Source organism: Pseudorca crassidens, chromosome 11 (genome assembly GCF_039906515.1).
Source record: "Pseudorca crassidens isolate mPseCra1 chromosome 11, mPseCra1.hap1, whole genome shotgun sequence".
Lineage (NCBI taxonomy): Eukaryota > Metazoa > Chordata > Mammalia > Artiodactyla > Delphinidae > Pseudorca > Pseudorca crassidens.
This window is the reverse complement of record NC_090306.1, coordinates 27,986,277-28,011,931: the sequence shown is the minus strand read 5'-3', so window position 1 is coordinate 28,011,931 and position 25,655 is coordinate 27,986,277. Positions and strand designations below refer to the sequence as shown.

General features: G+C 35.2%; 1 protein-coding gene across 3 annotated transcripts in view; it reads left to right on the top strand.

The window, feature by feature from the left end:
• CPNE8 (copine 8) overlaps positions 1-25,655 on the top strand; it is a 368,836-nt gene that overhangs the window by 139,188 nt on the left and 203,993 nt on the right. For all 3 annotated transcript variants that reach the window (XM_067696130.1, XM_067696129.1, XM_067696131.1), the window contains one exon: positions 16,558-16,621. In XM_067696130.1, the coding sequence (XP_067552231.1) occupies positions 16,558-16,621 (64 nt within the window). The remainder of the gene's footprint in view (positions 1-16,557; positions 16,622-25,655) is intronic.

The following is a 25,655-nucleotide window of genomic DNA, read 5'->3' as shown; positions in this document are numbered from 1 at the left end:
TACTTTGGATGTAATGATCTATATATATCTATTTAGTCAATTGGGTCCAGTGTGTCATTTAAGGATAATATTTCCTTTTTCATTTTCTATCTGGATTTTCTTTCCATTATTGTAAGTGGGGTGTTAAAGTCCCCTACCATCATTGTGTTACTTGCAGTTTTTCCCTTTATGTCTGTTAATATTTGTTTATTGTATGTAGATGCTCCTATGTTTGGTGCATATATATTTCCAATTATTATATCTTCTTGATGTATTTATTTCTTTATCATTATGTAATATCTTTCTTTGTCTCTTGTTACTGTTTTGTTTTAAATTCTATTTTGTCTGATATAAGTATTTAACTCCAGCTTTTTTTTTAATGTCCATTTGCATGGAATACCTATTTCCATTCCATCACTTTCAATCTCTATGTGTTTAGATCTGAAGTGAGTCTCTTGTAGGTAGTATATATATATATATATATATATATATATATATATATATATATAGGTTTTTTTAATCCATTCAGCCACTCTGTCTTTTGATGGGAGCATTCAGTCCATTTCAATTTAATTTAATTATTTTTTCTTCCAGTTTTATTGAGATATAATTGACATACAGCACTATATAAGTTTAAGGTGTACAGCATAATGATTTGACTTATATACATCATGAAATGATTATCGCAATAAATTTCATGAATATCCACATCATTATAGATATAAAATTAAAGAAATGGAAAAAATAATGTTTTTATTGTGATAAGAACTCAGGATTTTCTCTCTTAACAAGTTTCATATATAACATAGAACAGTGTTAATTATATTCATCACATTGTATATTAAATCGCTAGTAGTTATTTATCCTGTATCTGGAAGTTTTGATTGCTTTCATTCAAGTCCCCATTACCTCATTCCTCACCTCTGGTAAACACAATTCTGACCTCTTTTTCTATGAGTTTATTTGTTTGTTTTTGAAGTATAACTGACTTACAACATTACGTTAGTTCCTGTTATACAACATAGTTTTTTGGTATTTCTATACATTTCAAAATGATCCCCTTGAAAAGTCTAGTTATGATATATCACTATACAAGGATATTACATAGCTATTTACTATATTCACTACAGTGTACACAGTAATTTATATATTTATGTGGTAATTTTAAGTTGCTGATCTCTTAAGTTCAAACACATTTTAACAAGGCTGCATTTTTACTCCCTGCCAAAAGTTTACTGTTTTGGACATCATAGTTTACATCTTTTTGTTTTATCTCTTTAACTACTTGCTGCAGTTAAGATGATTTTTCTACGTTTGTCTTTTAACCTTCCTACTAGTTTTGTACATAGCTGATTTACAACCTTTACTCTATGTTTCCCTTTGCCAATGAGATTTTTCCTTTCATAATTTTCATGTTTCCAGTTGTGGCCTTTTCTTTTTCGCTTAGAGAAGTCCCTTAACATTTCTTGTAAATCTGGTGTGGTGGTGCTGAAATCTTTTAGCTTTTGTTTCTCTGTAAGACTTTTGATCTCTCCATCAAATCTGAATGAAAGCCTTGCCCTGTAGAGTATTCTTGGTCGTAGGTTTTTCCCGTTCATCACTTTAAACATAGTGTGCCACTCCCTTGTGGCCTGCAGAGTTTCTGCTGAAAAGTTAGCTGATAGCCTATGGGAGTTCCCTTGTAAGTAACTTGTTGCTTTTCCCTTGCTTCTCCTAAGATTCTCTCTTTATCTTTAATTTTTGCCATTTTATTTACTGTGTATCTCAGTGTGGTCCTTTTTGTGTTAATCCTGTTTGAGACTCTGTGCTTCCTATTCCTGGACATCTGTTTCCTTTTCCAGGTTAGAGAAGTTTTCAGCTAGTATGTCTTCATATATGTTCTCTGCCCCTTTCTTTCTCTCTTCTCCTTCTGGGACTCCTATATTGTGAATGTTAATATGCTTAGTGTTGTTTCAGAGGTATCTTAAACTATCCTCATTTTCTCATTTTTAAATTCGTTTTTATTTTAATCTGTTATTCCCACTATTCCGTCTTCCAGTTTGCTGATCCATTCCTCTGTATCATGTAATCTACTGTTGATTACTTCTAGTGTATTTTTTATTTCAGTTATTGTTTTCTTCATCTCTGTTTGACTCTTCTTTATATTTTCTCTTTGTTTAAAACTTCTAAATTCTCACTCTGTTCATCCAGTCTTCTCCCTAGTTCTTTGAACATCTTTACAATTATTACCTTGAATACTCTATAAGGTAGATTGCCTATCTCTACTTCACTAAGTTCTTCTTTTGGAGTTTTTATCTTGTTCCTTCATTTGGAAGATATTCCTCTATTCCTTGTTTTGTTTAATTTGATGGTTTTATTTTTTGTATCTAGTAAGTTGGTTACCTTTCCCAACCTTGGAGATGTGGCCTTTTATAGTACATGTCCTTTGTGTCCCAGCATCACTCTCTCCCCTCTGGTCACCAGAGCTATATGCTTTAGGGATGCCCATTATTTGGTCTGTGTGGGTCCTTCTGGTGTAGAAGACTGATTACTGTGGGTGGTCTGGTAGGTGTTGGTGATCCCTGGTCTGGTTGATTGCCAGGCCCTGCCTTGTGTGGATGCTGCCAGCCACTGGCTGGTATTGCTGGGTCACAAGACTGCAGGTTGCTGGGCCCTGGAGGGTCCCTGGGCTATTGTTGGCCCACTGGTGGGTGTGGCCATTTCCTGATTTGGCTGCCTGTGGGGCCTGGGGTCCCTCAAGCTGGTGTTGTTCTGCTGGTGAGTGGGGCTTGATTCTGGGACAACTGGCTGAGGGGTCCAAGGTGTCTCAGAGCTGGTTTTGGCCTAATGGACCTGGTTTTGGGTGGTGCTGGAGCCCAGGGGTTCCCGGGACTAGTTCCAACTCACAGGTGTGTGGGGCCGGGTTCTCTGTTCTCTCACTGCAGGTGTCTGGGGGTCTCAGAGCTGGAGTTGTCCTGCTGGTGAGCAAGGCTGGGGCCCATGGTGTCCCGGGGCTGGTGCCCACCTGTTGGTGTATAGGCTGTGTCCTGGTACTGGAGGTTACATGGCTTTGGTAGTCCTAGGGCTTGTTTCTTCCTGCTCCTGGTTGGGTCTGAGAGCCAAGAATCCCAGGGCTGGTGCCTGCCCACTGGTGGGTGATGTCAGGTCCTGCAGCAAATGCTACTCCACTGGTGGGCAGAACTGAGTCACAGCATCTTTGGCTGCAGGGCCCTGGAGGGATCCAGGATTGTTATTTCAGTACACTGGTTGGTGGGGCTGGGGCACAGGGCATCCTGAGTCTGGTGCCTACTCACTGGTGGGTGAGGCTGGTCCCAGGACTAGTGCTGGCCTACTGGTGGGCAGAGTTGGTTCCCAGTGTCTCTGGCTTACAGGGCCCTGGGGTTCCCAGGGCTAGGGTCAGTGCACTGATGTTTGTGGATGAGCCTTAGACCCTCTGATGGACAGAGCCATATCCCAAGGTGGCTGTGGACTCAGGAGGGTCTTAATGCAGCCTGCCTGCTGCTGAGTGTCTGCCTGGGCAGTTACTTGCCCCAAGGCATCCCAGTACTGGTGCCTAAAGGCTGGTAGCCCAGGTAGCCCAGCTAAGAAGCTTGAGGGAGGATTCCAAAATGGTCCTTGCCAGCACCAGTGTCTACACAGTAGAATGAGCTCCCCAAAATGGCTGTCACTAGTGTTCATATCCTCAAGTTGATCTCCTACCGCCTCCTGCCTCTCTGGGAGGCTCTCCAACATCAGCAGGTGGGTCTGACCCAGGCTCCTTTGAAATTACTCCTTCTGCCTAGGGTCCCAGAGTATGTGAGATCTTATATGTGCCCCTCAAGAGTGGATTCTCTGTTTCCCCCAGCCCTCCACCTCTCCTGAAAGCAAGCCTCACTGGCCTTCAAATCAAAGCATTTTGGGGACTCATCTTCCCATGCAGGACCCTGGGCTCTAGAGCCCAATGTGGGGTTTACTAGCTCCTTGAGGAGAAATTCTGTGATTACAATTATCCTCCCTTTTGTGGTTTGCCAACCTGGGGCTATGGATCCTGACAATACCACATCTTTACCATCCCACCCATTTCTCTGTGGTTCCCTCCCAACATCTCTAGTTTTAGAAGGTCTCCTCTGCCAGTCTTCTGGCCATTCTCATCAATAGCCACTCTGCAAATTGTTGCAACCTTGATGTACCCATGGGAGGATTTGAGCTCAGCATCTTTATACTTAGCCATCTTGGCCACTCCCACATTTAAAGTAATTATTTAAATAATTACTTTAAATAATTATTTATTTTAAATAAATAAGTTATTTACTGATAAGTATGAAACTCTTGCCATTTTGTTTCTTGCTTTCTGGTTGTTTCTATCCTTTTTTTGTTCCTTCCTTCTTCTTTTGCTCACTTCCCTTCTGATTTGATGACTATGCTTAAGGTTATATTTGGATTCATTTCTGTTATTTGTGTATGTATTTATCATAATCTTTCGGTTTTTAGTTACCATGAAGTTCATGTATAACTCTCTCTCTCTCCCCTTCTCCCTCTCTCTATGTGATATTTTAGGTTGATAACCTCTTAAGTTTGAACATGTCCTAATAAATCTGCATATTTACTCCTTCACACACACACCCATGTTTAATGTTTTTGGAGTCATATTTTACATCACTTTGTTTTGTGTATCCTTTAACTACTTCTTGTGGATATAGATGATTATACTTCTTTTGTTTTTTAACCTTCTTACTAACTTTATAAATGCTTGATCTCCTTACTAGTGTCTGTGTCCCCAGGGTGAGTTGCATTTGCCTGCTGCCTCTCTGGGACGGTCTCCAAGATCAGCAAATGGATCTGACCTAGGTTCCTTTCAAATTATTGCCTTTGTGCTGGGACTTGGACCTTGTGAGATTTTGCACTTACCCTTTAAGAGTCTCTTGTTTCCTACAGCCCTCTGACTCTCCCATATTCTAGCCCTGTTGGCCTTCAAAGCCAGACATTCTGGGAGCTTGTCTTCCCAGTGTACGACCCCTGGGTTGGGAGTCTTATGTAGGGGTTAGACCACTCACTCCTTGGGAAGAACCTCTGCAGTTGTGATTATTTTCCCATCTGCGAGTCACATGCACAGTGGTATGTATGTGTCTTGACTATGCTGTGTCTTTGCCCTTCATATCCATCTTATTGTGGTTCTTTCTTTATATCTTTAGTTGTGGAAAATCATTTTTGCTAGTATCAGGTTATTCTCGTAGATAGTTGCTTTGTAAATAGTTGTAATTTTGGTGTGCCCATGGGAGGAGGTGAGCTCAGGGTCTTCCTACTCTGCCATCTTGGTCACACTTCTCCATTTTCCCCCTTTTGAATCAGGGTATGTTATTTGTTTCCATTGGGTTGTAGACTTGTTTATATTAACCTTTATCACATACCCTGGATATTAATCCTTTATTAGATGTATGATTTGCAAATACATCATTCCATCCCATAGGTTGCCTTTTTCACTCTATTTATTATGTTCTATGAGTTACAAAGCTTCTTAGGTTTGATGTAATCCCATTTGTCTATTTTTGGTGTACTTTTGTGTCATGTCCAAGAAATCAGTCAAGACCAATGTCATGAAGTTTTTCCCCTATGTTTTTCTCTATGTTTTAGGCCTTTTGTTTAAGTCTTTAATCTATTTTGAGTTGATTTTTATGCATGGTGTAAAATAAAGGTGCAACTTCATTCTTTTCTATGAGGTTATAGAGTTTTCCCCACACTATTTGTTGTAGAAAGTGTACTTCCATCATTGAATGTCATTGGTTGGGATACTTTTTGAAGATCACTTGACCATATATGTTAGGGTTTATTTCTCAGATTTCTGTTGTATTTCATATGCCTATTTGTCAGTTGTTATGCCAGTACCATATTGTTTTGATTACTATAGTTTTGTAATATGTTTTGGAGTCCTCTAACTTTGTTCTTTTTCAAAATTGTTTTGGCTATTCGAAGTCCCTTGAGATTTCATGAATTTTTGGATGAATTTTACAGTTTATTTCTTTAAAAATTTTCCAGTGGGATTTTGATAGAGATTATGTTGAATCTGTAGATTGCTTTGGTTGTATGAAAATCTTAACATGTCTCTTGCAAGCCATGAACACAGAATATATTTCTGTTTATGTGTCTTCCTTAATTTCTTCCAGCAATGTTTTATAGTTTTCAGTGTAAAAGTCTTTCACCTCCTTGGTAACTTTTATTCTTAATTTTTAAATTATTTTAATGCTATTGTAAATTGAATTTTTCTTAATTTGTTTTTTGGTTTGTTCATTATTAGTATATAGAAACACAACTTAGTTTTTTCTTTTTTTTTTAAATGCAATTTATTTTTATGTTGACTTTTTATCCTGCAACTTTGCTATAGTTGTTTATTAGTTCTAACAGATTTTTTTTTAATGTCTACTCTTTAGGGCTTTGTGCATATAAGATTATGTCATTTGCAAACAGAAGTAGTTTTACTTCTTCCTTTTCAATTTGGATACCTTTTACTTTTTTTTTTTTTTCCCCTAATTGCTCTGGCTAGAACTTCCATTGTGGTGTTGAATAGAGGTAGCCAGGGTGGGTATCTTTCCTTTTCATGATTTTGGAGGAAAAGCTTTCAATCTTTTATCATTGTGTATGAAGTTACTTGTGTGCTTTTCATAAATGGTTATTATTATGTTGATGTAATTACCTTTTATTCCTAGTTTGCTGAGTGTTTTTATCATGAAAGAGTGTTGAATCTTGTCAAATGCTTTTTCTGCATCAATTGAGATAATCACATGGTTTTGTTTTTATTCTGTTACTGTGATATATTAAATTTATTTTAATGCCTGAGCCATCCTGGCATTCCAGGAATAAATCGCACTTGGTCATGGTGTATAATCCTATTGATGTGCTGTTGAATTCAGTTTGCTTGTGTTTTGCTTAGGATTTTTGCATTAATATTCATCAGGGATAGTGGTCTGTAGTTTTCTTGTGTTGTCTTTGTCTGATTTTGGTATCAGGATAATGCTGGCTTTATAGAATGAACTTGGAAATGCCCCCCCCCCCCAAAACCCTTTTCAATTTATTGGAAGAGTTTTAGGAAAATTAATGTTAATTCATCTTTAAATGTTTGAGAGAATTCTTCAGTGAAGCCATTTGATCCTAGGCCTTTTTTTGCTGACAGGTGTTTGGTTACTGATTTAGTCTCCTTACTAGTTATTGGTCTGTTCAGATTTTGCATTTCTTCATGATTCAGTCTTGGCAAATCATGTGTTTCTAGGAATTTATACATTTATTCTGGGCTATCCAGTTTGTTGGCCTAAAATTATTCATAGTATTCTCTTAAAATCTTTTTTTATATCTGTGGCATTTGTTGTAATGGCCCTTCTTTTGTTTCTGATTTTATTTATTTGAGTTTTCTCTTTTTTTCTTAGTCTCATGAAGGGCTTTTCAATTTTGTTGATCTCTTTAAAAAGTCAACTCTTTTATTGAATTTTTGGTATTTTTATATTCTCTGTTTCCTTTATTTCTGCTCCAATCTTTATTATTTATTTCCTTCTGCTAGCTTTGAGTTTACTTTTTTCTTGTGCTTTTTTGGGTTTTTTGTTTTTGTTTTTTTAGTTCTTTGAGGTATAAAGTTAGGTTGTTGATTTATAGTCTTTTTTTACTTTTTTTTATACATGCATTTTCAACTGTAAACTTCCCTCTTGGCACTGCTTTCACTGCATCCCATATGTTTTGGTATGTTGTGTTTTCATTTTCATTTGTTTCAAGGTATTTTCTAATTTCTCTTGTGACTTTTTCTTTGACCCATTGGTTGTTTAAGAGTGTGCTGTTTAATTTCTACATAATTTGTGTATTTGCTAATTTTCCTTCCACTAGTTATTTCTAAGTTTTTTCCAGTGTTATTGGAAAATATACTTTATAGAATTTCAAGCTTCTTAAATTTGTTAAGATTTGTTTTGTGGTTTAACATGTGGCCTCTCCTGGAGAATGTTCTGTGTACACTTGAGAAGAATGTGTGTTCTGTGGTTGTTGGGTGGACTGTGCTGTAAATGTCTGTTAGGTGCAGTTGGTCTGTAGTATTGTTCAGGTCCTCTATTTCTTTATTGATCTTCTGTTCAGTTCTATATTGTGAAAGTAGAGTATTGACGTTTCCTACTATTATTGTATTGATATATTATCTTTTTTATTACACTGCTGGATTTTTGTTTAATACCATTTTGTTCATATATTTGCATACAAAATACTAAACTAATACCATCTGATTAGTAAAGGTGTTATCTTTATTATTGTGCAATTCTAAATATCCTATTATTTCTTTTTTTTTGATAATTGAGGTTTCAGAAATGTTGTAAAAATTGCCTTTTGTCATTAATCTCAGACTCAAATATTTTTGTTGATAAATGTGATGTATTTTACTAAATGTTCTATGACATAGTATGTGGTCAATCTTAGTAAATGTTCCATAAGTTAAAACAAATTTTGAGGGAATTCCATGGCAGTCTAGTGGTTAGGACTATGCTCTTTCACTGCTGAGGGTGGGGGTTTAATCCGTGGTGAGGGAAGTAAGATCCCAGAAGCCATGTGGCACTCCCTCCCCTGCAAAAAAAAAAAAGTAGAAATCACTGAGACGAAAGATCGTCCTTGACTTGTTGGTAGAGTGAGTTTTACAGGTGAAGTCACAGTGAAATAAAACATCTGTTATGATTTCAGGATCTAAAAGGGTGGCCCTATTGATAAGTGGCAGAAAAGATGAAATAAGAGACTTAACAGTGGCTGCATTTTATGATGATTATTGTGTTGTAATTAATGTTTGAAATTATTGTAGGACCTATATAGAGCCACTAGAAAATGGAAGGCTTCATGATTGGAATTCATAATCAGATCAATTTCTATTAATGGAGTGCATAAATTAAGGGCATAGCAGCCTGAGATCAGTTAGGAATAAGAAAACTGCAGTAAGCCGAGCAACAGTGTAAAAATATGAAGTTACTAAAGGCAGTGGAGAAGTGGTAATTGAGAAGTAGTAAGAGATATGTAAAAATATTACAGTTAGGAAAAAACTCAACTGTAACAATCAACAAAAGGCAAAACAAACCAAATCAAACCAAAACAAACCACCCAGTCTCTCAGAGGCCATTTTTTCTTCATGTGCTCAGTTCTGGAAAGGATTACTCATTTCTAATAATACTCGAATAATATCTTTGTTTGGGGGATGGGTTCTATTATTCTTTCTCTGTGCCACAAAAATAGGAGAATACAATTATAGGAAACTTTTCAAAATTGGTTTGAGGGGTAAATTTCTATTTTGATATAATTTCAATTGTACAGAATATTTACTAGATTATTACCAGAAACTCTTTTATGCCCTTTACCCAGAATGTTTACTTTCAACAGATGTTAACTTTGTCATATTGCTTTATCATTTTTTTCCCACTTCTCTCCCTCTCATCCACCACTCTCATATTCCAGTTTTATATTTTTTTCAGAACCATATGAGAGTAATTTGGAAACGTTGTCAGAGACATTGTGCCCCCTTTCCTCTACATACTTGAGTGTGTATTTCTTTTTTTAACATTAATTTTTATTGGAGTATAGTTGATTTACAACATTGTGTTAGTTTCTGCTGTACAGCAAAGTGAATCAGTTAAATATATATATATATATCTCCACTCTTTTTTAGATTCTTTTCCCATATACATTTCTATTACAGAGTATTGAGTAGAGTTCCCTGTGCTATACAGCAGGTTCTTAATAGTTGTGTTATATATACAGTAGTGTGCATATGTCAATCCCAATCTACCAATTTATCCCTCCCCCCTTTTTCCCCCTTCGTAACCATATGCTTTTTTCTACATATTTGACTCTATTTCTGTTTTATAAATAAGTCCATTTGTACCATTTTTTATATTCCACATATAGGTGATATTATGATATTTGTCTTTGTCTGACCTACTTCACTCAGTATGACAACCTGTAGGTCCATCCATGGTGCTACAAATGGCATTATTTCATTCTTTTTTATGGCTAATATTCCACTGTATATATGTACCACACCTTCTTTATCCACTCATCCATTGATGGACATTTAGGTTGCTTCCATGTCTTGGCTATTGTAAATAGTCCTGCAATGAACATTGGGGTGCATGTATCTTTTCAAATTATGGTCTTCTCCAGATATATGCCCAAGGACTGGGATTGTTGGATCATATGGTAGCTCTATTTTTACTTTTTTAAGGACCCTCCATACTGTTCTCCATAGTGACTCTACCAATTTGCATTCCTACCAACAGTGTAAGAGGGTTTCCTTTTCTCCACACCCTCTCTAGCATTTATTGTTTATAGATTTTTTGGTGGTGGCCATTCTAACTGGTGTGAGGTGATACCTAACTGTAATTTTGATTTGCATTTCTCTAATAATTAGTGATGTAGAGCATCTTTTCATGTGCTTTTTGGCCATCTGTATGTCTTCTTTGCAGAAATGTGTAGATCTTCCACCCAATTTTTTTTTTTTTTTTTTTTTTCTGTATGCGAGCCTCTCACTGTTGTGGCCTCTCCCGTTGTGGAGCACAGGCTCCGGACGTGCAGACTCAGTGGCCATGGCTCACAGGCCTAGCTGCTCCGAGGCATGTGGGATCTTCCCGGACCAGGGCACGAACCCGTGTCCCCTGCATCAGCAGGCGGACTCTCAACCACTGCGCCACCAGGGAAGCCCCTCCACCCAATTTTGATTGGGTTGTTTGTTTATTTGATATTGAGCTGCATGAGCTGTTTGTATATTTGGAGATTAATCTCTTGTCAGTCACTTCGTTTTCTTTCTTTGATACACCTCTTAGAGCAGCCATCCCCAACCTTTTTGGCACCAGGTGCCGGTTTCCTGGAAGACAGTTTTTCCATGGACAGTGGGGGTGATGGTTCAGGCTCTAATGCAAGCAATGGGGAGTGATGGGTAGGGCAGATGAAGCTTCAGTCTCTCACCCACTACTCTCCCCTTGCTGTGGGGCCTGGTTCCTAACAGGCCACGGGCCAGTACCAGCCCACAGCCTGGGGGTCGGAGACCCCTGTCCTAGAGTAATGAAAATAAAAGTAAACAAATGGGACCTAATTAAACTTTAAAGCTTTTGAACAGCAAAGGAAACCATAAACAAAGTGAATGTGTATTTCTTAATAAGGGTGTTCTCTTACAGAATCACAATATGATAATCAAAATTAGGAAACTTTACAATGAAGTTATCTAATCCACACTCCATATTCAAATTTCAAAAGTTGTCCCAATTTTTATAGCTCTATATCCCCAGTCTAAAACTTAATCAAAAATTTTACATTGAATTTAGTTGTCCTAATTTTTAGTCTCTTTTAACCTAGAATAGTTACTCAGCTTGTCTTTGTCTTTTTATGCCTTGCCTTGTTTTTAATAAGAACTTTAGATTTACAGAAAAATTGTGAAAATCCTACAGAGAATTTTGTATATCCCTCACCCAGTTTCCTCTAACATTAATATCTTAGGTTAACATGGTATATTTGAAAAAACTAGGATAACAATGTTGATACAACTACTAAACTACAGACTTTACTTGAATTTCACTTGTTTTTCCACTACTGTCATTTTTCTATATCAGAATTCACTTCAGGATACCTCTTTGCATTTAGTCATCCTATCTTCTAGTATCCTCTGTTATGTGACAATTTTTAAGTCCTTCCATGATTTGGATGACTTTGGCCGTTTTGAGAAGTACTAGTCAGATATTTTGTAGAACGTTCTTCAAATTGGGGTTGTTTGATATTTTTCTCATGCTTAGATTGGTGTTACAGGTTTGGAGGGGAAGACTACAGTGGTGAAATGCCCTTCTTATTATATCATATCAGTGGTACATGATATCAATGTGACTTATCACTGGTGATTGTTAACATTGATCACTGACCAATGTGGTACTTACCAGGTTAAAATTGCTCAACATAATGATGTATCTGTCCTTTTGTTGTATGGTTAGTTCTTTATATATTTTGGAACTACAATGTTAGATGCATATAGTATTGAGATTATTGTATCTTCCTAATTAATTGAACCTTTTATTATTACACAGTAATGATTTCTGGCAGTCTTTTTTAAATTTAAAATTTACATGTTTGCTATTAATGTAGGTACACTGGTTTTCATTAGGGTTAGTTTTTTTTTTTTTCCTTTAGTGTATCTTTCCATTCTTTTCTTTTGAATATTCTAAATTCTTAAATTCTAATGTCTGTTGTAAATAGCTATGTATGAATTTTATTTTTTATACAGAATGACAGTCTTTGTTTCTAATCTGTAGCGTTTAGTTCATTAACATGTACTTTTGTAACTGTTGCTCTGGATTTATTTCGATCACTTATTTAGTACTTCTCATGTGCTTCACACTTTTTTTTCTTTAGTTTCTTTTGAATTGGTTATATTTTTAAAACACCATTTCACAATCTTTCTTTTCTAACCTTTAAATTACAAAGTCCTTAAAAATTGTAGTTTCCTAGGAATTTCTAAATTTACCTAATTTATCAAATTCTATTTACTTTAAAGACTCTTTTACTTTCTTCCTTAAAATCTTTAAGATTTTAACTTAAATTCTCACCCTCCTGATCAATGCTATCATTATTATTTGTATTTTTTATTTTAGTTTATAACATTACTATTATTGATTTTCTTATCAATAATATTCATTAAGATTTTAAGTCAATATTTATTAAGGTTTTTCATATTTACCACTTCCCTTATTGTTTCTTCATTCATCTCATGTTTGATCATTCTTCGTAAGTTTGAAGTCCATCCTTTAGAAATTCCTCAAGAAAATGTGCTTGGCTGTAAATTCACTCAATTCTATTTTGTTTAAAAATACCTGTAGTTCATACTTGTTCTTAAAAAAGATATACTATATAAAATCCTAGAGTGATAGTTATTTTCTTTCAAAATCATTCAAGATATTTTTTCAATTGTCTTATAGCTTCCAATGTTCCTTCTGAGTAGTCAGCTCTTAATTTAACATTCTTATCTTTGTAGGTCATCTGTCTTTTCTCTCTGGCTGCTTTGAAAATATGCCATTTTAGCTCTGGTGTTTTGACATGTCCTTAATATGTGTGTAGGTATAAATGTACTTTTATTTATGCTGCTTGAAATTCATTGGACTTTTTGAATCTGGAAATTGATGTTTCTCAACAGTTCTAGCAGTTTCCTGGCCATTCTCTCTTCAAATATTGCATCTCCTCTATTCATTTTTTCTTCTCCTTCTGGACCTCTGCTTAGATGTACATTAAAACTTTTACCTTTTCCCTCCATGTCACTAAACCTCTTTGCAATTTTTCCCATATCAGCCTCTCCATGCTGCATTAGTGATAAATTCTTTATATCCATCTTTCAGTTCACTAATTCTTCTGCTGTGTATAATCTACTGTTAAATCCATCTACAGTCTCTACATTATTTCTAGAAGTCCTATTTTTTTCTCCATATATTCTTGATTATTTTATAGTTCTTTGCTAGTTCCTCATATTTCCATTCTTCTCTATATATTATGTATATTATGCATACTTACATTGTGTATATTATGCATAATATTTTTAGGGTTCTACGTCTGTGTTAGATTCTGCAGCCTGCTTTTTCTGGAGACTTTAAAACATGGTACATTTTTTCTTTAGGGTTTTGAGATATTTTAGAATAAGCTCATACATATTTTTAAACTTTTAATGTGATAGTATTTTGAGATTTAGTTTGAAGGCAAATTCTTCCAGAGAGATTTTGTACTTACCAACTAACTGTGATCACTTGAATTAAGCTGAATTCTTGGTTTGAAGTTTGTAATTGCCTAGGTAGTTAAAATTAAGGCAGCAAGCCTGGTTAAGGTTCTCTATTATTAGGATACATTTTTTTCTCTTTCATTAATCACCACATTTTAAGGCATGGATTTATTTTGTGGGTCCCTCCAAAGTAAATGTTTATATCTAATTTATGCTACATTCAGGCAATATAGTCATTGTGATCTAAGCTTTATGCTATTAGTTGTTTATTTATTGAATTCTCCACCTTGTGAGTACTCCCTCACATTTTTTTTTTTTTTTTGGTCTCTCATCTTTATGCTCTAAGGAGCCATAAATTAATACAACCATTATGGAGAACAGTATGGAAGTTCCTTAAAAAGCTAAAAATAGAACTACCATATGATCCAGCAATCCCACTACAGGGCAAATACCATGAGAAAACCATAATTCAAAGAGGGACATGTACCACAATGTTCACTGCAGCTCTATTTACAATAGCCAGGACATGGAACCAACCTAAATGTCCATTGACAGACAGATGAATGGATAATGAAGATGTGGCACATATATGCAATGGAATATTACTCAGCCATAAAAAGAAACAAAACTGAGTTGTTTGTAGTGAGGTGGATGGACCTGGAGTCTGTCATACAGAGTGAAGTCAGAAAGAGAAAAACAAGTACCGTATGCTAACACATATATATATAGAATCTAAAAAACAAACCAAAAAAATGGTACTGATGAACCTAGTGGCAGGGCAGGAATAAAGATGTAGACATAGAGAAAGAACTTGGGAACACAGTAGGTGGAGGGGGAAGCTGCAGTGAAGTGAGAGTAGCATTGACATATATACACTACTGAAGGTAGAATGGTTAGCTAGTGGGAAGCAGCAGCATAGCACAGGGAGATCAGCTTGGTGCTTTGCAATGACCTAGAGATGTGGGATAGGGATGGTGGGAGGGAGGCTCAAGTGGAAGGGGTTATGAGGATATATGTATCCATATGGCTGATTCACTTTGTTGTACAACAGAAACTAATGCAGTATTGTGAAGCAATTATACTCCAATAAAAACCTATTAAAAAAAAAGCCCAAGATTAAACTCTCCAGGGTTTACCTCTGTTTGTCTTTCTGGCTTTCCATCTTCAGTTTCTAATTGGTTCTTACTTTTCTTGCCAGGTTATCGGAGCATTTATAAATACTTTTTGCAAATTTTATTCAGTATTTTAAATTATTTTCAGGTAGATGCTCAGTCAGGGTGTTTTAGCTTGCTGTAATGCTGAGAGTGTAAATCTTGTGATTCACAAATAGAAAAAAAGAAGGAAAAAGTACAGCTGGATTAGAAAAATTAACTGATTACTGACAATGGAGGGATGCTAAAAATGATGTATGTATTTTCTTCAAATGACAGTTATTATCTGCATTGCCACCTGCAGTTGGTGCATATGCAAGTTCTCTCAACACAACCGGTACTGGAGAGCGTCATCTCTTTCAATGACTGACAACTTAAGACATGTAAAATTGCACCCCATTTTTATTTCAGTAAGAATCTTCTTTTTTATTGTGACCAGTCTACTAAATGCTTATCCACTTATTAAATTTTGTCTTGCATTAAAAAAAGATGTGTTTAATATTCTATGAAAAAAACATGCAAAGATAAATTAATTGATCTCTTAGTCATAAAGACCTGGAGAAAATGTCACATACAAACTGGCATAGATTATTGGAGTTGAATCATATTCTTGAGGACAAAAACACTTGTTTGGCTCTAATTCCACAATTTGTAGTTCCTAGGAAAAACAGAAGAGTCTGAGCTATGATTAGTGATAGGACAAAAGAAGCATGAAGTATACCTTTAGAGCATTAGGATTACTCTTTGGAAGCTTCTCTTGGACTTGTCTCTGTATTCCCTCAGGTAAAGCAGGAAACCATGCACATACCTTGCATTATCCTAGTGCACTTTGCTCTTGGTGTCAGCTGGAAGCTATATGAGCATAAATATTGCATAGACGTTTAGAAAGAAAATTGGGTGGAAGTTTTGCTTTGCTTAATTTTGCTTACGTATTATATGTTTTCCTAATATATTGAGTGCCTGTTATGTATAGATATTTAAATCTGTCGGTTTACAAGAGGTTTATAACATGAATTTTGCTCTTATAGAGCTTATAATCAACTTGGGGAAAGAAGGGTAAAAAATATGTGCTTGTAACAATTTAGTAATAATTAAATGCTAAACCTGTGGTACTGACTTTAATGTCAATAGGAGCACAGAAAAGGCCAAGTTTTGTGTAAGGTTGACTGGGATAAGAGTTCCTGGAACAAGTAAAACTTCCTCTGGGGATGTAGAAAGTTTGGGGCAGAATAGGGAAGAGTTTAACACACTATGGTATGCCAAGGTGTGGGAATTGGCACAGAGCAAAAATAAGCCCAAATAAATAACCATGTTGATGAAAGAAGAAAGAAATATTGAAAACCAAGATTAGGAATACGTTTTAATCACATAATAGAAATCTTAGAAGTCATGGGAGAATATTTTATATTATAGATACTACATTATATTATATTAATTATATATGATAGACAGTGTGAAGCTATTGAAGATTCTTGGGCAAAGGACTGACATGTTGAAAGTGCTCAAAGTTTAGCTTTATCAATAAATGTGGATCTATAGGATAAACTCAAATTTGAAACTAGGAATATATTTTGTTAGAGCCCACCTATTAGTATGCTTTTTGTTTGGTTATATAAAAATAAAATATATATTTAATATTCATTTATATTATATACTATTAATATAAAATATCATTGTATTTAAGTATGCTTTTTGTTGTTTTAGAGGAATTCCAGGGAAGAAATGTGGTACAATCATCCTCACAGCAGAGGAATTAAACTGTTGCAGAGTAAGTAAATATTTCTTTGAATGAAAAAGTATTTCCAATACTTCTTTGAAATGATAATTCTCAAACTATACTTAAATGATTTTTCTTGAGTAGTTTTAGCAAAAGATAATTAAAACTACATTATATAATTCTAAATTCGTAAAATATCATTTTAGATACTTAGTACTTTAACCAGAGAGACTACATTCTATAGTCCAAATAGGATAATCATTTATTTTAACAGTCTTTTTAATGAATAGAAATTATTAAAATAAAACCTAATGGTAATATCATTTGGGGGGGCATTAATATAAGGAATTGTCAATTGTATCAACCAATTCAGTTCTTGCAAAAATTTGAAGATTTTATGTGTGATCCTGAAGGAATATTTCTAGTCACTTGACTGTAACCATTTTGTGTAACATACTTGTTTTTCTGTATTTCTAATTGAATAAATTCAATATTCATATATGGTCTCATGTTTTCTTAGCTTGGGAAGCTCACATTTGTAGAAATAACCAGCTACCACTCCAGCTAAAAGTATAGTGACATAGAGTGCATATTCATTAATCTTAGAAAACTGCTATTTTTAGTTGTGATTTGGTGATCTAATCATCTTTCATACTTCTCGCCTCTGAATTTGTATATGTATATGGTAATCTGTGTTTGTATAATGAGGAAGGAAAGAGAAAAAGAAGTTCAGGGTCAGTAAGATGCATGTTCTTTATTGTGACATTAACATGCTATTCTGTCAAAATCTTGATATTAAGATTATTTTGTATACATATGCTAATGAAGAAATTATTATGAGTTCTAATTCCAAATAGAACCAAGATATCAAGGTCATAGATTGAGTATTGCCAGGCTGCATCTTAAACATCTTCTGCTTTCATTCTGTTGTTTTGCCTGGAGGAACAAGAAAATTATAAAGCTTCCATGCAAATGAAGTAGAATATGTTACTTAGTGATCCAGAGGCATTTTCACTGTTCTTTATAATAATGAAGTTTTAAAAACATCTGGAATTATCTTTTAATATTACTTATTAATCATATTAATATTATTTACATATTTCTCACACTTAGAAATTATATATCTAATATTTTTAAATTGTTTAGAATCTTGATCTAACTTCACTTATGTATGCTACGTTCTGATTCTTAGCTACAGACACTGATAATCAACATAATTAAAATAATCATTGAAATAATATTATTATGCTAGTATCGTAGAAGAGACAAGTGTGTTCAAAGCAATGATCATAGTTAACTTCAGACAATGCCTTTTAAATGTGCATTTTATGGTACTTTAAAAATATCATACATTATCACTTAGAATTTGGAATGAAGTAATTTTATTTCAATTTGACATTATACAAATTGACACTTATTTTCTTGAAAACACATTACCATTTGTTAGCTTGAGCATAAACTTTGGAATCAGGACACCTAAATTTCAGTATTATCTCTTTCACTATTCAGCTGAGTGAAATTTTTTGGAGCTTTAATTTCTGCATTTGTCAACAGCTAAAAGTCTTTATACAGGCATACCTCATTTTATTGTGCTTCACATATATTGCATGTTTTACAAATTGAAGGCCTGTGGCAGCCCTCTGGTGAAGAAGCCTATCAGCACCATTTTTCCAACAGCATTGCTCACTTCTAGTCTTTGTGTCACATTTTGCTAATTTTTGTACACTATCAAATTTTTTCATTATTATTACATTTGTCATGGTGATCTGTGATCAGTGATCTTTCATGTTACTATTGCAGTTGTGTTTGGGCACCACAAAATTAATAAATGTGTGTGTGCTGACTGTTCCACCAACTGGCCATTCCCCTGTCTCTTTCCCTCTGCTCAGACATCCTTATCCTCTGAAATGCAGCAATATAGAAATTAGGCCAATTAATATCTCTACAATGGCCTCTAAGCATTTAAGTGAAAGGAATATTCACACATCTCTCACTTTAAATCAAAAGCTAGAAACGATTAAGCTTACTGAGAAAGGCATGTCAAAAGCCAAGCTGAGATAGGCTGAAAGCTAGGCCTCTTGGGCCAAACAGTTAGTCAAGGTTGTGAAGGCAAAGGAAAAGTTCTTGAAGAAAATTTCACATTCTACTCCAGTGGACACACATATGATAAGAAAGCAAAACATCCTTATTGCTGATATGGAGAAAGTTGTAATGGTCTGGATAGAAGATCAAACCAGCCACAACATTCCCTTAAGCCAAAGCCTAATCCAGAGGAGGGCCCTAGCTCTCTTAAATCCTATGAAGGCTAAGAGAGGTGAGGAAGCTGCAGAAGAAAAGTTCAAAGCTAGCAGAGGTTGGTTCATGAGGTTTAAGGAAAGAAACTCTGTCCATAACATAAAAGTAGTACAGGTGAATCAGCAGGTGCTTATATATAGAGAAGTTGCAGCAAGTTATCCAGATGTGCCAACTAAGATAATTAGTGAAGATCACTGCACTAGATAACAGGTTTTAAATGTACATGAAATAGCCTTATATTGGAAGGAGACACAATCTAGGACTTTCATGGCTAGAGAGGAGAAATCAGAGCCAATGTTTATTTACCATTTAGAAAATCCTTGGGCTGCTGAGAATTATGTTAAATTTGCTCTGCCTGTGCTGTATAAATGGAACAACAAAGCCTGGATTATATCACATGTTTACAGCATGGTTTACTGAATATTTTAAGCCCACTGGTGAGACCTACTGCTCAGAGAAAAATGATTCCTTTCAAAATATTACTACAAAGCTACAGTAAACAAGACTGTATGGTACTGGCACAGTAACAGAAATATAGATCAATGGTACAGGATAGAAAGTCCAGAGATAAGCCCACGCACATATGGTCACCTAATTTATGACAAAGGAGGCAAGAACATACAATGGAGAAAAGACAGCCTCTTTAATAAGCAGTGCTGAGAAAAGTGGACAGCTACATGTAAAAGAAAGAAATTAGAACACTGCCTAACAGCATACACAAAAATAAACTCGAAATGGATTAAAGACCTAAATGTAAGACCGGACACTATAAAACACTTAGAGGAAAATCACTCTTTGACATAAACCACAGCGAGATCTTTTTTGACCCACCTCCTAGAGTAATGAAAATAAAAACAAAAACAAAAGGGACCTAATTAAACTTAAAAGCTTTTGCACAGAAAAGGAAACCATAAACAAGACGAAAAGGCAACCCTCAGAGTGGGAGAAAATATTTACAAACAAAGCAACAGACAAAGGATTAATCTCCAAAATATACAAACAGCTCGTGGAGCTCAATATCAAAAAAACAAACAACCCAATTAAAAATTAGACGGAAGACCTAAATAGACATTTCACCAAAGAAGACATACAGATGGCCAAGAGGAACATGAAAAGATGCTCATCACTGATTATTATTAGAGAAATGCAAATCAAAACTACAATGAGGTATTACACTGGTCAGATGGTCATCATCAAAAAATCTAGAAGTAATAAATGCTGGAGAGGGTGTGGAGAAAAGGGAACCCTCCTGCACTGTTGGTGAGAATGTAAATTGATACAGCCACTATGAAGAACAGTATGGAGATTCCTTAGAAAACTAAAAATAGAACTACCATATGACCCAGCAATCCCACTACTGGGCATATACTCTGAGAAAACCATAATTCAAATAGAGACATCTACCCCAGTGTTCACTGCAGCACTATTTACAATAGCCAGGACATGGAAAAAACCTAAATGTCCAACAACAGATGAATGGGTAAAGAAGATGCAGCACATATATACAATGGAATATTACTCAGCCATAAAAAGGAATTAAATCAGGTCATTTGTAGAGACATAGATGGACCTAGAGTCTGTCATACAGAGTGAAGTAAGCCAGAAAAAAACCCCAAATATCATATATTAACACATATATGTGGAATCTAGAAAAATGGTACAGCTGAACCTATTTGCAGGGCAGGAACAGAGACATAGACATAGAGAACAGACATGTGGACATGGGGGGAAGGGGAGGATGGGACCAATTGGGAGACTAGGATTGACATATATGCACTACCATGTTTAAAATAGATAGCTAGAGAGAACATGCTGTAAAGCACAGGAAGGTCAGCTCAGTGCTCTGTGACGACCTAGATGGGTGGGATGGGGGTGGGGGGTGGGAGGGAGGTCCAAGAATGACAGGATATAGGTATACATATAGTTGATTCACTTTATTGTACAGCAGAAACTAACACAACATTGCAAAGCAATTATACTCCAATACAAAAATAAGTTAAAAACACAAAACAAAACAAAAACAAAAATATTATTGCTCATTGACAATGCACCTGGTCACACAAGAGCTCTGATGGAGATGTACAAGATTGATGTTGCTTTCATGCTTGCTAACACAACACTCATTCTTCAACCCGAGGCTCAGGGAGTAAATTCGACTTTCAAGTCTTGTTATTTAAGAAATAATACATTTCCTAAAGCCACAGCTGCCACAGATAGTGATTCCTCTGATGGATCTGGGCAACGTCAATTGAAAACCTTCTGGAAAGGATTCACCATTCTAGATGACGTTAAGAACATTCGTGGGGAGAAGCCCAAATATCGACATTAACAGGAGTTTGGAAGAAGTTGATTCCAACACTCACAGATGGATGACTTTGAGGGGTTTAAGACTCCAGTGGAGGAAGTAACTGCTGATGTTGTGGAAATGGCAATAGAATTAGAAGAGTAAGTGGAGCCTGAAGATGTGACTGAATTGCTGCAATCTCATGATAAGACTTAAACGGATGACAGGTTGCATCTTATGGATGAGTAATGAAAGTGGTTTCTTGAGATGGAATCTACTGGTGAAGATGTTGTGAAGATTGTTGAAAGGACAACAAAGGATTTAGAGTATTACATAAGCTTAGTTGACAAAGCCACAGCAGGGTTTGAGTGGGTCGACTCTGATTTTGAAAGAAGTTCTAACTATGGGTTAAATGCTATCAAACAGCATTGCATGCTACAGAGAAATCAATCCTGAAAGGACAAGGCAATTGATGGGGCAAATTTCATTGTCTTATTTTAAGAAATCGCTACAGCCACCCCAACCTTCAACAACCACCACCCTGATCAGTCAGCAGCCATCAACATCGAGGCAAGACTCTCCACCAACAAAAAGATTGTGACTCACTGAAGGCTCAAATGATAGTTAACATGTTTAGCAGTTGAGTATTTTTAAATTAAGGTATGTACATTGCTTTCTTAGACATAATGCTATGCACACTTAATAGACAACAGTATTATCTCCTCCAGATGGTTACTTTGCAGAATTAAAAATGGGCCATATTTGAGAAATGGCTAAATTATAAATTTATACAAATGTGTATTTTCAGTGTGGTAATCCTAATTATCTCAACCACAATTTATTTCAGATGCAAGTTTTGTGATATATCTTGTCAAATTCTAGAGTAAGAATTAAAGTAATTTTGAAGTCATATTGGAAATGTTTCTTCACTCAGTATTTTTAAGGTAGCTTGAAATTGTCCACAAAGAATATTTTTCATTCTGATTGATTGATTCAAAAATATTCACAAAATGTATAACGTGCTAGTCCCTGGAAAGGAAGCTTGGAATACAATGGCAAGAAAAACCAACAACAAGCAGCCCTTGTCCTTTTCTCTAAAAAACATGTAGTTTGTGGAAAAGACGGACATTAATCAGATGACTGTGTAGGTAAATATTTCAAGATGTGTTCTAAGTGATAAATATGAGAGTACCATGGAGAATCATAATTTATATTGGGTGGAGGTAACTCCGGGACTCTTTGAGAAAATTCCATTTTAGCTTAGACCCAAGTAATGGTTTGTCAGCCAAAGGGTAAGATTTCCAACAGAGCACACAGCTTGTATAGGGCCCAAAGAGGGAAAGAGTGTGCCTGGTGTGTGTTAGTTAGCAAGGGGATGGGAGTGGGGGAATGATTGAGCTAAAACTTTGCCAGATAACGGTGGAAAAGGCTGCTCAGAGTTTGTTTGGTGTTGGGCTTTTGTAGACAATGTTAAAGATTCTGTGTTTATCCTAAATGCAAGGGAGAGCCTTGAGTAATTTTAAGTTATGAACAAAATTAATTTCTTTGATGTTTTAAGTCCATTACTCTCTCTGCTGAATGGAGAATCGATTGGATAGGTCCAAGAAGGTGGATCTATGGATTGGATAGGTGGAAGAGGGAGAAAGGAATAAATGCCAATGTGCATGTCCAGGTGAGAGAAGAGGTTGGCTTGGACTAAGATGGTGCCTGTGTAGCTGGATTGAAGATTTGAGAAATTTTTTAGAGATAGAATTATGCAGCTTGATGATGGATTGGATAAAAGGTCAGGAAAGGGAAGAGTCAAGGACAACTTCCTTGAGCACTTTGGGTGGATGATGAATCACTCATTGAGTTGGGAAAAATTACTGGAGAAACAAGTTTGATTTGAATTTGTTAGAAATGCCTCTGAACATTTAAGTGGATTTCTTCAATAGGAAGTTTGTTACACTGGTGTGGAGTATTAAAGAAAGGTCTTAAAATTCTCTCAGGGTGGCATTAAGCATAAGAGTTAAAAAAAAACCCAACTGTAATGATGCTTGTATATTTCTAGAAGTAGTAAATGCTTGTTTTTTCCCCAGAAATTAGACTTGTTTTGTGTTTGATAGAGGTGGAATCTCTCCTAAGTTATTAACCTGAGTAATTACAAAAAACATTTTCCCCAAGTTTATATCACTTGGTTCATTGAAAGAATTTTTTTCTCTTGAGTCAGTTATTCATTTTGCAAGCCTTATGAAATATAATTTGAAAAACTACAATTTGGTGTTACATTTACCAGTGATCATATGAAAATTCATGTTTAAATAATATTTAGTCTCTTTGAAGTTTTAGTCAGCATTTATTTGAAATATACACATTTCAGGATTCTACTATGTATTTTAAGTACATCAGAATGTTTTATGGTGATTTGTGTTTTGTTTTAGGTGCTTTGGAAAAATGTCTTAAAGGAGTGATTTATTTCTGTGGCAAGAACAATAAAAAAATTTGCACTTAAAAAAAAAAGAACAATGTCTTTTTCCCATGTTCTTGGAAAACCACATTCTCCTAAGGGCATTTTAATATATGTGAAGATGCTTAATAAGTATTTCTGAACTCTGAAAAATGAAGTGGTGAATTAACATTTTCACCAAGTAATATTTAAAACACTGACTTCTTGATTTAATGTGAATTACTTTGACCCTCCACCTGCTTCAAAAATTGTTAACATCTCCTTTCAGTTAAAAAACCAAACAAATCTAAAATACTGATTTTAATTTTTAAATTACTATATAATTTATACTCTTTAAATATTGCTTATCATCATTGAATAATGTTTAACTTCCTTGATTTATGATACCTCATCTTGTTTACCTTTAAGGTAAATCATGTAGGTTATGAGTGCTTGAGTCTATAAATTGATAAAAATGATTGGTTTGACAAAATAATTAATATATAAATAAGTGATTTAAATTACAGGTGAAAATGAAAGTGCTTTACTTTACTTCAAGCAATATATAATATGTTATTTTGAAATGTAGTTATTTAGAAATTGTGGTACACTTTTATATAATTAAGAAGGAACCTTTATTTCCCTTGATAGCAAACTGTATTGTCAGTCTGGATCTGTCTTTTGCTTCATCTAATCATCTAATGAATCTCAACATCTAATACATGGTAGATACATAGTAAATGCTTAGTAAATATTTCCTTAGGAAATTAAAAAAAAATTTCTAAAACTATGCACCTGAATAACTGAAGATACAAATAGACATCTTGTATTAAAATGTTGGGTACATAGAATTAACCAGTTTAATAGTACTTTTCTGGGGCAGGAAATGTTGAACAGTTTTAACAAGTAATGGTGCTGTGACTAGAACAAAAACTTCCAGGAGTCAATTTTTTAGTCTTATAGTCCTTTAAAAACAATTTTATGTTGTCTGGAATTTTCCCACATTTGGCCATTTGTATTAAAATGGAAAAATTTGTTTTCTTGTCAAGACTTGCTTGTGATCTGCAGTTTCTAGTTATTTTTCACCTGTTATTATTTTTAGCATCTTTATTGGAGTATAACTGGTTTACAATGGTGTGTTAGTTTCTGCTTTATAACAAAGTGAATCAGTTATACATATACATATATTCCCATATCACTTCCCTCTTGCGTCTCCCTCCCTCCCACCCTCCCTATCCCACCTCTCTAGGTGGTCACAAAGCACCGAGCTGATCTCCCTGTGCCATGAGGCTGCTTCCTACTAGCTATCTATTTTACATTTGGTAGTATATATATGTCCATGCCACTTTCTTACTTTGTCACAGCTTACCCTTCCCTCTCCCCATATCCTCAAGTACATTCTCTAGTAGGTCTGTGTCTTTATTCCCGTCTTACCCCTAGAATCTTCATGAACTTTTTTTCCCCCTTAGATTCCATATATATCTGTTAACAGATATATATCTGTAAGTCTCTTCCTGACTTACTTCACCCTGTATGACAGACTCTAGGTCCATCCAACTCACAACAAATAATTCAATTTCGTTTCTTTTTATGGTGGAGTAATATTCCATTGTATATATGGGCCACATCTTCTTGATCCATTCATCCAATGAAGGACACTTAGGTTGCTTCCATGTTCTGGCTATTGTAAACAGAGCTGCAATGAACATTTTGGTACATGACTCTTTTTGAATTATGGTTTTCTCAGGGGATATGCCCAGTAGTGAGATTACTGGGTCGTATGGTAGTTCTATTTGTAGTTTTTTAAGGAACCTTCATACTGTTTTCCATCGTGGCTGTATAAATTTACATTCCCACCAGCAGTGCAAGAGTGTTCCCTTTTCTCCACACCCTCTCCAGCATTTATTGTTTCTAGATGTTTTGATGATGGCCATTCTGACTGGTGTGAGATGATATCTCATTGTAGTTTTGATTTGCATTTCTCTAATGATTAATGATGTTGAGCATTCTTTCATGTGTTTGTTGGCACTCTGTATATTCTCCTTGGAGAAATGTCTATTTAGGTCTTCTGCCCATTTTTG